Genomic DNA, 12,127 nt, shown 5'->3' on the forward strand with positions numbered 1-12,127 from the left:
GAAAAAGTAGAATTCATAAAAAGAAAGTTGCTTCATATATTCACATTAACTGGTTATCAAGTTATGGCATCAGGAAACACACTGCTGCTTTAGTTATAAGGGCGACAGTGAGACAGCTTTTCATGGCAGCCAAAAAATTAATTGAACCATATAGCAGATTAGGCAATTCCCCATGAATTTTATCTCTGAAAAGAAATCTGAGAGGTGCTGAAGATTCCTCACAGAAGTGACAGAAGTTTTGCCTGACCAGAGCTGACTCCTCAACCAGTTCAACTCATTAGGGGTTTTTTTGTTTAAAGGCAACAAACAGAAGAGTATAACCCAAACCTCATCGATGCCTGAACTCGAGCAGGGAAGCACAAACGAAATTATGCCTTGATAAACTCAGTGCTATTATAAGCAAGAGCTTCTTCCATGAAACACCTCAGTGTTGCCTCAGGCTACCTTTCATTTACTTTCTTCATCAGGTGGCAGCATTTCTAAGTTTACTTTTGTCATAGAATGCTTTGGCTGCTTCAGAGATGATGTGGCAGAGTTGTTTTTTCTCGCTTTTGTATTAATTCCTCTTTCTCTAGCATACCTCAAATTCAATGACAATAACCACACCGACCACTTTGTGAGATCAAATAGAAACCTTTTGTATTGCAATTGTGCTGTGTGTGGTTTTAAATCACAGAATCATCGAGGTTGGAGGAGACCTCTAAGATCATGGAGTCCAACCATTAGCCTGCCACTCTGCTGGAACCCTTAAACCATACCCAAACCCTAAACCATACCCACTATGATGGTTTTTACACTACACACTGATCCACCACATCCACTAACGTTAGAAAAAACCCATTCGGTTGGTGTTCTGGGGTATTCCAAACGACACAGATTTGTGTACTTTAAGAACAAAAGAATTGTTTCTATCTTCACAGTTTAAATGTCTACTGGCTGAACAAGTGCTCATGTTATGCACAGGACATGATTCCATTTTGGTGCTCACTCTTCATTTCCAAGGCTAATACAACTTCCACTATAATAGAAATCTAAACAAAAAGAAGTATGTTAAGGATAATGAAAGGAAAAAATTGTACAAGCAGAAGTATAATAAAACAGCTTCTGAAGAAGAAGATTTAATAACCTGAAATACTCCAGGCCTGGAAGAGATAACTGCTATGACAGACACATGAAACCATGAATGTCAAGGCAGAGATGAACTGAAAACAATAATTTGCTGTTCGCATAACACAGAGATTGAAAAGCATCAAATAAAATAAAAAGGTACCAAGACTGAGGAAGTATTATTGTCACACAACACTTCTGGAACTCAGCCACAACTGCTGTGGACACCTAAGTGTTCAGAAAGTATTTAAGGATGTACATGCTTAATAGCTGAGTAACACAAACTGCACAAATCCAGTGAGTACTGACTGCTGAGTTAGAGGTGTGGGTTAGGGAGTCCCTGAACCCTCAGCTGCTGGAAACTGGGAGGGTTCAGCTCTGCTCTGAATTTTGCTTCCTACACCTCTCTACCTGGCCAAAGGGATGGGATGTAGGCTAACTAACCCACATACCTTTGACCCAAACAACTACCTCTGATACCTGTGTCAAGCTAAGAAAATGAAAACCTGCATGTCATGCCAGGTTGGAAGGGAGAAAGAATCAGAGGGTCTGAACACTCAACAACCAGAGAGTAGTCTGACAGAGAGATTTAGGTGATTCTGTTTTACTAAGCCTTAAAACACTGACAAGGAAAAACTGCAGGTGCAAGGGTTCCCCCACCACTGCCACTCTGGTTCCAGGCATCTGTGGGTCGATTGATTACCATCTGAGTTGATTAGCATCACTGTGACTGCCATGCTCAAGACTCAGGCAACAGGAAAACTACAATAAAGCTCAAGTATGTTTGCTGAAGGACCTCAGAAAGCCTAATGAGTCATAGTGCCTATACTTCAACCAACTTTAGACGTGTTTATGTCAAAGAAATGTATGAGAACTGGGGCTAAAGCTTAAGTGAGATCCAGCTATGGTAACTACACACCACAACACCCAATCAGATCTGTATTACTTCTGCCATCTGTTTTATTCCTGTACTTTGTGCCTCACAGCTGTTTGTACTGCAATAAAATAAAACAAAGAACCAATGCAGCTAAAGCAACTTTCCTAGACTTTGGCAAGAGCTAGCATTTTGCTTCTTTAATTGTTTTATAGAGCTATTTTGGTACATTTCAGTCTTCAAAACCCACTCAATACTGACATTTAGGGCTGCAATGTGCAAAGTCATTCCAGGCCAAGTTCCACCTTTCCTTATGAAACCTACAGGGTGGGAATCTGAGCCAAATCAGCCTCTACAAACAGGACAGAACTTCTCACCACTGCACTCTGCCCTTGGAGTGACATGATCAGTATTAGTAAGCAGCATCAGGTTACAAATTTTCTTTTATGTAAACACTAAGTATGGCACAATAAAGTGCAAAAATCATTTAAATCTAAGACTGGCTTTCCAGAAAACAATTAAGATAGTTAACAAATAGACTTCTTGGAAAGGCATTGATGTCAAAGCAAAGATTAAAAAAGCTCACTGGGACACTATTCATGCTCATGGCATCTTAAACTTTCAGGTAAGACTTATCCTCAAGGACTGGACTTTCAGGAATAAGGTGAAACTCAAATGCAAAATGTTCAGAGCTGAAAAGAAGAGGAACACAGACATCTAGGTGATAATACTCGTGCAAACAGCTCATAATGACAGGTAGTTAAGAAAAAAGGCAAACCTGACTCTGGAATTCACAGGCAGATACACAGCACTAGGGATGGGTAAACATTACTGCCCTGTAGTACAAACTCTCTGGAAACTCCACACACAGACACACCTCAGAAAAGAAAACTGAAGCGGGTGTGAAGGAGGACTACTGAGGTGACCAAGGAGCCAAAGAGCCTCTCATACTACTGTGGGAATAGAAAAAGCTTTACTTGCTAAAAAAAAAAAAAAAAAAGGTGGATATTATTGTTATCTACAAATAAAATTGGAAGCAAGGGCATGGGTAATGTGCATGATAAAAGGCCTGCTCAGGCTAATGGACAATAAAATTACATGGATAAAACAGTGTAAAATTACCATGAATTAACCTTTGGCAGGAACTTGGAAAGGCTTTAGACATTTGAGCAGAGATTTTAGTCAAGTCTTTCAACCGGGAGAAGAGACAAAATGTCATTTTAGATGTAAACAATTTACCCATAATGTCTTATTACCAGATTCATAATTGAATATTACAGTCATTTCCCTCAGTCAGAGCTTGTATATGCCACTTTTACTCTCCTATTTCTGTCTCAGATTATTGACACCTTGCACACTAGTTACAGCAAAAACACTGCAGGAACTGCTTCACCCTCCTGACACTCCTGGATATGAGGAGACTTTCACAGAACTCATTAGTTAATAGTTTTAATACCACATCTTTGAGGGAAAACTGGTCTGGGCTGCTCTATCAGGTTTTTAAAGTCTATTTTACATATAAAATTAACAGAGTGTCTTTTGGTACAGTTCATACACCATGGTACACATTTCCAAAGCAGTGGAGACATTCACATTGTGCAAATGAGAAATCCCTTACAAGAGGCAGCCAGGAAGGTTCTGCTAAAGAAGAATCAAGGCCTCAAATAGCACCTAAGCTGTTCCCCAGAAATCCAAGGGTTTGCAGAGACAATTGGCTGCAGCACTACAAGGAACTGTCTCTCCTGCTCCTTGCAACCTGCCTGTCTCCATAGCTACTCGGTGCTGCCACACAAACAGACACGGAGCTGGGGAGACTAAGATAGCAACCAGCTCTTTTGAGGCCTTATTCAAACAAAGCAGCTTCTTTCTTCAGCCATTCCCATAGCAGAAAATAGCCTGCTTTGATTTAATTCTTTAATTTTTTTTTGGTGAAAGCTAATTAAACACTTCTTCTGAATGCTTTGACTCTTGGAGTAGCTGAATGGAAAGTGTCATGTGTTGTGTGCTGTACTTAGGAACTCTGTGAATCTGCAGTGCAGGAAGGTACAGCCCCTGCTGGGTACCTACCACCACCACTACAGCTTCTCCAGAGGTGAGACAGCCTTAATTGCAGCCAGTTGGCTCCCCATGCCCCGGGTTAATTCCTACAAGTACATCAAAACACTGAACTCAGTACCCTACAGCTGTGATTACAAGGTGGAAAGGGCACAGACAGCTCTGCCAAGCACGACTGACCGCAGGAAGCTTCGGGTTTACATATTCAGAGCCTCACTGCAACCTTAGCCAGCAACCTCTCCCATTAGGAACCACGTAACAGAGCAGAACCTGTGGCACACGGGGGATCAGTCTTGTTCTCTCAATCATTTTCTTCTGGAAACACATTTTTACATCTGTTTATTCCAGCTAAGACTCTGACTAAGCATCCCGAGTCGAGGTGACATGTACTATTACTAAACACAGATCAAGTCTGTACACAACAGCACTTAAATGAAAAGGTATTTCTAATCCATCCAGAACAGTAATACTTAGGTGGGGCATATTAAGAGTTTTAGTTATTTTTGGGCTAAGCAAGCCCAAGCAGTTCCACCCTTCCGCTCGAACCACAGTGAGCATTGCTCATTCAAGAAATCCTTGCTAACAAACAAGGGAAGGAAAACAATTGTTTCAGTCCCACGCTGCCAAATTTCCAGGAGGTGTCAGCCACGTCACACAATCCAAGTTCTCAAACGAGGTGCATCTTGACACGTTGCTCCTTCAACAACTGCCCTTCAACTGAAATGCATCAATCCACAGCAATGGGCCTAAATGGACTTCGACACAAAGTGAGGACACCCAACCGTGGAGACTAACAAGTGCATGACTAAGAAGGCAGATGAACCTTGCAAAGGAGCACATGGAATCACAGAATTTTAGGGGTTAGAATGGACCTTAGAGATTATCCAGTGCCAACCCCTGCCCTGGGCAGGGACACCTCCCACCAGAGCAGGTTGCTCAAGGCTCAGCCAACCTGGCTGTGAACACTGCCAGGGTTGGGGCAGCCACAGCCTCCCTGGGCAACCTGGGACAGTATCTCGCCACCAGAACAGGGAAAACTTCTGCCTAAGATCTAACCTAAATTTCCCCTCTTTCAATTTGTCCCCATGGCCCCGTGTCCTGTCCCTGCAGCTCCTAACACAGATCCCTCTGCAGCTTCCCTGGAGCCCCTTGAGATCCTGGAAGGTGCTCTGAGGTCTCCACACAACCTTCTCTTCTCCAGGCTCAACAGCCCCAACAAACTCCCTCAGCCTGTCCTCACAGGGGAGATGCTCCAGTCCTCTTAGCAACTTTGTGGCCTCCTCTGGACTTGCTCCAACAGTTCCATGTACATGCAAGTGTTTAGAGCCACAGATCCCATATGGAGTATCCTCCTCATTATCCCTCTCACCACACTGTAAGCAGAAATGTTCCCAGTTCCCTTGGCATGTGGAGGCAAACACCAAGCACACAGAAGGCACTTCTTAGGCTGGTTCAACTCTCTCAAGTAAACACAATCCCATCAAGCACAGGCTCTCAGGACACCATTTAATTTCAAGTAACATCTACTAGATGGAAGAAGTAGTCAGGACAGGCTAACATCAATTCACAGGTAGCTTGTGGTTTTTTGCTTCTGTTTTGTTTCGGTGTGGTTTTCTAAAGGTCTAAAAGCTGGAAGAGTTTTGCATTCTGTGCTTATATTCTTTAGAGATTTGGATCAGATGTTAGGAAAAATCTTTTCCCTGTCAGGGTGTTCAGGCACTGGGATATTGCCCAGGGAGGTGGTGGAGTCACCATCCCTGGAGGTGTTTAAGAGGCATCTGGATCTGGCACTGGAGGCTCTGGTTTAGGGTTTGGGGGTTCCAGCAGTGATAGGTTAATGGTTGGACTCAATGCTCTTAGAGGTTTCTTCCAACCTTGATGATTCTATGATCACATCTTCTAAAGAATGCGTATTTTCACTTTTGCATAATCTATGGTTTCTGTGTAGTTCACAAAGAACTCCATGCTACACAACATACTCATCCTTGTCTGCAAACACAGATGTCTACATCAATTTCATTCACAGAAACCAGAATTAAGACAACAGAGAACCATTCAGTGCTGATTTTATTTCAGGAGACTTTTTAATTATTATTGGTTTTATTCCTTGTGGAGGTTGTCCCTCTGTACATGACCAGTCTGCCTCTATGACTTGGAAAAAGGAAAGACTGAAAGTAACATTGTGGCACTTACTAAGAATGTTCCACCCAGCTGGGTATATACCCAGGCACACACAGCCTAGGGGATGAGGAAGAGCCATGAGTACCTTACCCTCCTTACAGCCAGCACTGCAAATTATATGCTATTCTAACTGTCATGCACACAAAAAACATTTCAAATTCTTCTTCATAACTAGAAACTTCTGCAAAAAATAATGTTCTCCAGCCAGTGACTCCAGGAGTCAGAAGCTTAAATGCTGCTGTAAGGGATATTCAGACACTCAGTTTACCCTGCATGCAAAGTGACTTGGCTTCATTTCTCTGAGAGGTGCATGTTTTGGCAGGTGGCTAGAGCAGAAATCTCTAGGCTCTGAGCGAGGCTATTTCTGTCCTAGCATAATAATGAGAATTTAAGAACCATTTTTTCTCTTGCTTGCTCAGATATCCTGTGCTACAAGAACTTACATTCAGGTGGTTTTGCACTGGGTTTTGCACTCATACTGCTGGAAAAAGTGTAAAGAACCAAGCTGAGCTGTGCTGGTTTGGAAAGAAGAAAGAAAAAGGCACTGATGTGCCAGTGCAGATATGGACTGGTGATTTATTAATCTGCCTTCAATTAGATACTGATTGTGCAGTTGTGTTCACAGGGACGTGCTCACATGTGGTCTCAATCCTCTCTCTGGTCACATACCATGTTTCCTTGGCTTATGTGTTGTCTGGCAAAAACTGACCACTGATCCTGCCTGATAACTAATATCAGGCTTCTATTTATTTCTTCAAAGCCACTGACTTAAGCAAAAGTTCCTTGGTTAGAACTAAGCCCCTGGCATTCCCCAAAAGGTCCAAAGGAGCTAAACTGAGAAGAATGGAATGTAATTTTCATCCTTTTTGAAGTCTGCCTTGCTTAGGTGTTCAGAGTTTAAATTAAACTACTTAATTCTACAGGAGTATCATAGAATCAACTGGGTTGGAAAAGACCTCCAAGATCATCAAGTCCAACCTTACCGTGGTCACTAGACCATGGCACTAAGTGCCACATCCAGTCGCAGCTTGAAAACCTCCAGGGATGGTGAATCCACCACCTCCCCTGGGCAGCACATTCCAGTGCCTGAGCACTCTCTCCCTAAAATCCAACCTAACCCTCCCCTGGCAGAGCTTGAGTCTGTGCCCTCTTGTCCTGCTGCTGGTTGCCTGGGAGAAGAGACCAACCCCCACCTGACTACAAACTCCTTACATTTAGTTTAGTTCTGATTAAATCTTTTATACATTTAAACAAATATTTGATAGGCATTTTAAAAATCAACTTCTAGCAGATAAATCCCATCAATTAAATTCCAACATAGTTCCCATGTATGCATGTATGTACTATGGAAAAATTACTTGCAGCTCCTCCACTCAGTTTTTTTCAAGGGCTGCTTTATGCAGGTCAAATGCCACAAGTTCCTCTCAAGAAACTAGATTTCATTTTCTTATTATGGAATGTCAACTCTTACATAATTACTATTTTATAATGCCTGTAATATTTGGCAGTTATACCAGTGCAGTATACACAAGGGTCAAAGGATTCTTTCATGAGCAAAAAAAAAAAAAAAAAAAAAGAAATACTCTGTGGCAAGAGGGATTAAAGCACAGTGGGCTTCAAATCAGTGATTCCTGCATAATTTAAACTGATGAAAAGTTCCAAGCTGCTGCAACTATAAACTAAAACTTCCATAAATTAGAGATGAACAAGATGTGATAATGACAGATAACTAACACCACTGACTCTGAGCACTCAAAGCTCTGACAGAAGGATGAAATGAAGATACTTTCTCCTTTCACTTCTGTGAAATTTCATTCCCACTGAGGGGGGTTGGGATGTACGTCTAACTTTAGTCAAGTTCCATGCTTTTCCAAATGGAAGAATATGAAACACACTGTTGATTCAAGCAATCCAAACACTATTAATAGAAGTTTCCACCCAGAATTTGTATCTTTTATACACCTTAAGACTTTTGATCCGAAGCTAAGGAAGGTCATCCTATACCCCCTAGCAAATATAAACTGAAGTTTCTTGAAGTGCGTATAAATACTTCATCTGCTCTTGTACTGAGACTTCCAGTTTGTCAATTCCTTAAGTGGAGAAGAGCATCTTTTTGAAACAGAACAGAACAAGTACTCTGGAAAACAGCCCTTCCTTAAGGTTATCCTGTGGGAAGGCATTCCCAACACTGACTCCATCTGCAAGTCACTATAAAGGGATCCCATTTTTGATAGCTAAAGCATTCACAAGTCTAGTTCTGAAAAGATCCAGAAACTACTTCTAATCCTGCCAAAAGACAAACTGCCAAAACACTAATCTGACATTCTTTAGATAGCAGTGGTCACAGCCACTATAGCAAGTCATTTGGCACAGCAAGACCAGAACAACATCAAAGTATCCTGTGCTGAGCCTTCCCATTTATGCTGTATGCAGCTCAGGAATTTTGTGTCAGACTGTATCTAGCATGGTTTCCTGGACCAAACCTGCTTTGAAGCTGTTAAGAAAGCCAAACCCAGTGACTGATTCTTATGTACTCCTTGGGCCCAGAAGTGGATTTGGTGCACACCTGGAACAGAGGTTCTGCTTTAGTTTCCTCCAAAAGAGACATATCTCCTGCAGAGTAAAATCATTCTGCAATAAGTGGGGACACTGTCTTCAAATCATGCCATAGATTTGAACCAAAACCCTAACAGAGAGGTACAGTTACCTGCTACTGTCTTGATTCTCCAGGCCTTTTATGTGCTCATCAGCCTCTCTGCTTGGACTTCTCAGAATCACAGAACCATCAAGGTTGGAGGAGACCTCTAAGATCATCCGGTCCAACCATTAACCTGTCACTGCTTGAACCCCTAAACCAGATCCTCCAGTGTCAGATCCAGATGCCTCTTCAACACTCCCAGGGATGGTGACTCCACCACCTCCCTGGGCAATATTCCAGTGCCTGGACACCTTAACAGGAAAAACATTTCTCCCAACATCCAATCTGAATCTCCCCTGTCTCAGTTTATGACAGTTCCCTGCATTTCTGGACTAAATTTGTAGCTTTGTCCTTCCTTAAATTTACCAGTTTTTTTCCAATTTTTGCCTTTTCCTCCCAAATTCTTTCCAGTAACTTTTTTTCTCTAGAGGACACATTCGCAAAAAAAACCCCAAAAACCTACCAGCTGAAAAGAAACACTCAAGTTCAGTAACTAACTGGTTTTCATGCAGTATTTCTACTTCCCTAAGACAACACTTTTTTTTCTTTTTTTTTTTTATTTTTAACAATCATTGCACTCATCAAGTTCAACATCCACTGGAAAATGAACTTTTTTCTTACAAGTCAAGACGTTGCTGTTTATCTGGACATTTGACTTAAAATGCCCAAGCTCCTGCAGCAGTTGTGTTCATGATGACGACTGTGAACTACCTGTTACCTCATCACATCATTAGATGATGGTGCAGGTGAAGAGATGCTCCTGAAGCACTAGTTTATCTCTTAGGTGCCCACTTTTCTCAAGAACAGTCTCTCCAGTACTGTAAAATGGTATGAAGCTACTACTTCACCCACTGCCAAGTGCATATACACATAGAAACCTCATTGCTTTCTGACCCCAGGTCAAGGAGGGTCCTGGCAGTTCTCCAGGTGAGTTTCTGGTCAGCCTGTGATCCCTTGTCCCATAATCAAATCCTCCATGAGAGAGTGTGAGGTGTCCAGGGCACACCACACTTGAAAGGAAAGCCCAGCATGGCACACAGTAGACAGCAGATGAAGATCAGGAAGCTTATCCTTAGCCACAGGCAGCAGAAGTTGTAACCAAGTGCTAATGGGCTGAAGTGAGCTGCTAATGGCAATCTCCACATTTCACTCTAGTGTGGCACTACTTAAAAGTAAGTTTCCTGAAAGAAATCTAAGGGGTTTTTTACTTCTAGAAATTCTCTAGGTAATAACCTCTTCTGCTGCAAGCTATGACTTTAGTTACTTGTACTTAAAAGCTGAGAGGACCGTCTTTGAGGTTCTCCACAAGTCTCAGGTATCCTCTGTCTGCTGGAGGGGACACACTCATGAATGCTTTTGCCAGTGGCAAGCCCTACCAGACTTTGTGACTGATAAGACTCTCATCAAGCATATTAAGAAGCAAAGCTTCAGTCCAGGGTCCTGGGACTGGCGAGTCCTCAAAACACAAGGCGTTGCTATCATCCCAGCATGATTCAACTTGCTGTCCAAAAAACAGATCCAGCAGCCTTTGATCTTCTAAGATGACAGGGAACAGCCTTTGAGGCAGCCAAATGTGTCTTTCTGCATTACCAGATTGCTACAGAGACAGGCAGCTGGGTGGAGCAGCTCCTACCAGAGAGGCAGCTCAGCTCTGTGTTAAATTAGAGCAGCACTGAGGAGTACATATGGCAAGTGGGGAAAAGATCCCAAACTCAGCTGTGCAGCTGCTAGGTGGGACCACCCTGCTCATACACCATGGAAAAGACACTTGTTTTGCTACACACTGAGGTCACAATCAGCCAGTCACAAAAATGGCAGAGCTGGGCACTAAATAACCTGTTTCAAAGGGACTTAGCACTAGTACCTATCTACATTCCACATTTGGAAGTATTTTAACACTTCTGTGTGAATCTTCTGCCTTTAGGACAAGTACAGGTCAAGTGCAGCAAGAAATGAGATGCACAAAGGATGAATGTTGTATTAGCTCAACTGAGAGTAAAAATCTCTTACCTCACCAAATGCACCTCGTCCAATCACTTTTATAATTTCAAAGTCATCTCGATGGAGTTGCATTTCCTTCACCAATTTTGTAAATGGTTTTGCTGTTTAAGAAAAAAAATTCAATTATAAAGAGAAACATTGCAAGCCAAAATAACCCACAAACCAGAGGTCAAATGTACTCACTGCAGAGCCAGAGCATTAGTAGGTTTTCAACTATTAGAACTATAGGAGGAAAAGTTAATTACAGTATTTAATTAACACTTATATTTTTTCTTCTTAAGAGTTCAGTTGTATGAGAGGTTCTGCCTGGCTGCTAATGAGTAAAGAGCAAAGTGGTCTTTCAGAAGGATTTCCCTCCCCCCACCCCTGCAGGGTTTTGTGAATCAGTGGGGACCATGTGAAAGGGAGAGAGCTCATTCATTACTGGCTGACCCTAGAGACAATCTGTACTACCCTTCAGCCACTAGATTAATTCTCTTCTTCAGCAGAGTGCAGCTTTACTTTGTGTCATTTCAGCCAGTACCAGCTAAAGCTTTACCAACCCACTCTCCCGCGATAGCTGTCTCTGCTCAGCAGCAATGAAACCATTTCCCACAAGATCTGTGGCTAATTTAAGATTCTTACTTTGAACTATCTTTTCTGTTAAGCAACATTCACCAGATCTCAATCAGACCAAGTACTGAAGGGCTGCAGCCTAAAGGATGTCCAGTGATGAACTAACATACACTGACTTTGTCCTGATGGTCTCCCTGGATTCACGACATTCCTCAAACTGATGCCCAGGAAGTTCCACCTGAACACGAGGAAGAAATTCTTTCCTGAGCAGTCACTGAGCACTGAATACATTGCCCAGAGAGGTCGTGGATTCTCCCTCACTGAAGGTGTCCAAGAACCATCTGGACACAATCCTGAGCCATGTGCTCTGGGCTGGCCCTGCCTGAGCAGGGAGGTTGGACCAGACCAGGTGACGTGGTCCCTTCCAACCTGACTGACTCTGTGGTTCGTTACAATTCCCTACTCTGATCATGAAGACCAAATCAAAAAGGAAAAACAGTGGGGCAACTACAAGCTAAGCTGCACAAGGGCAAGTATGCACAGGCAAAACAGCAGTTTACTCTTTGAAACTGATGGCTGCTCTTCACCTCATCACAAACATTATTAGACTAAAAAGACCAAAGTTTTTCAACACGTTTTCCCCATCTGGTTACAAT

General features: G+C 42.4%; 1 protein-coding gene across 1 annotated transcript in view; it reads right to left on the reverse strand.

Moving 5' to 3' along the window:
* CDC42BPB (CDC42 binding protein kinase beta (DMPK-like)) overlaps positions 1-11,011 on the reverse strand; it is a 66,481-nt gene extending 55,470 nt beyond the window's left edge. Inside the window, exon 1 of the mRNA XM_009070803.1 lies at positions 10,926-11,011. Within this exon, the coding sequence (XP_009069051.1) occupies positions 10,926-10,988 (63 nt within the window). The 5' untranslated portion in view covers positions 10,989-11,011. The remainder of the gene's footprint in view (positions 1-10,925) is intronic.
* Positions 11,012-12,127: the final 1,116 nt, after the last annotated feature.

The sequence above is a fragment of the Acanthisitta chloris genome, unplaced genomic scaffold (assembly GCF_000695815.1).
Source record: "Acanthisitta chloris isolate BGI_N310 unplaced genomic scaffold, ASM69581v1 scaffold20432, whole genome shotgun sequence".
NCBI lineage: Eukaryota > Metazoa > Chordata > Aves > Passeriformes > Acanthisittidae > Acanthisitta > Acanthisitta chloris.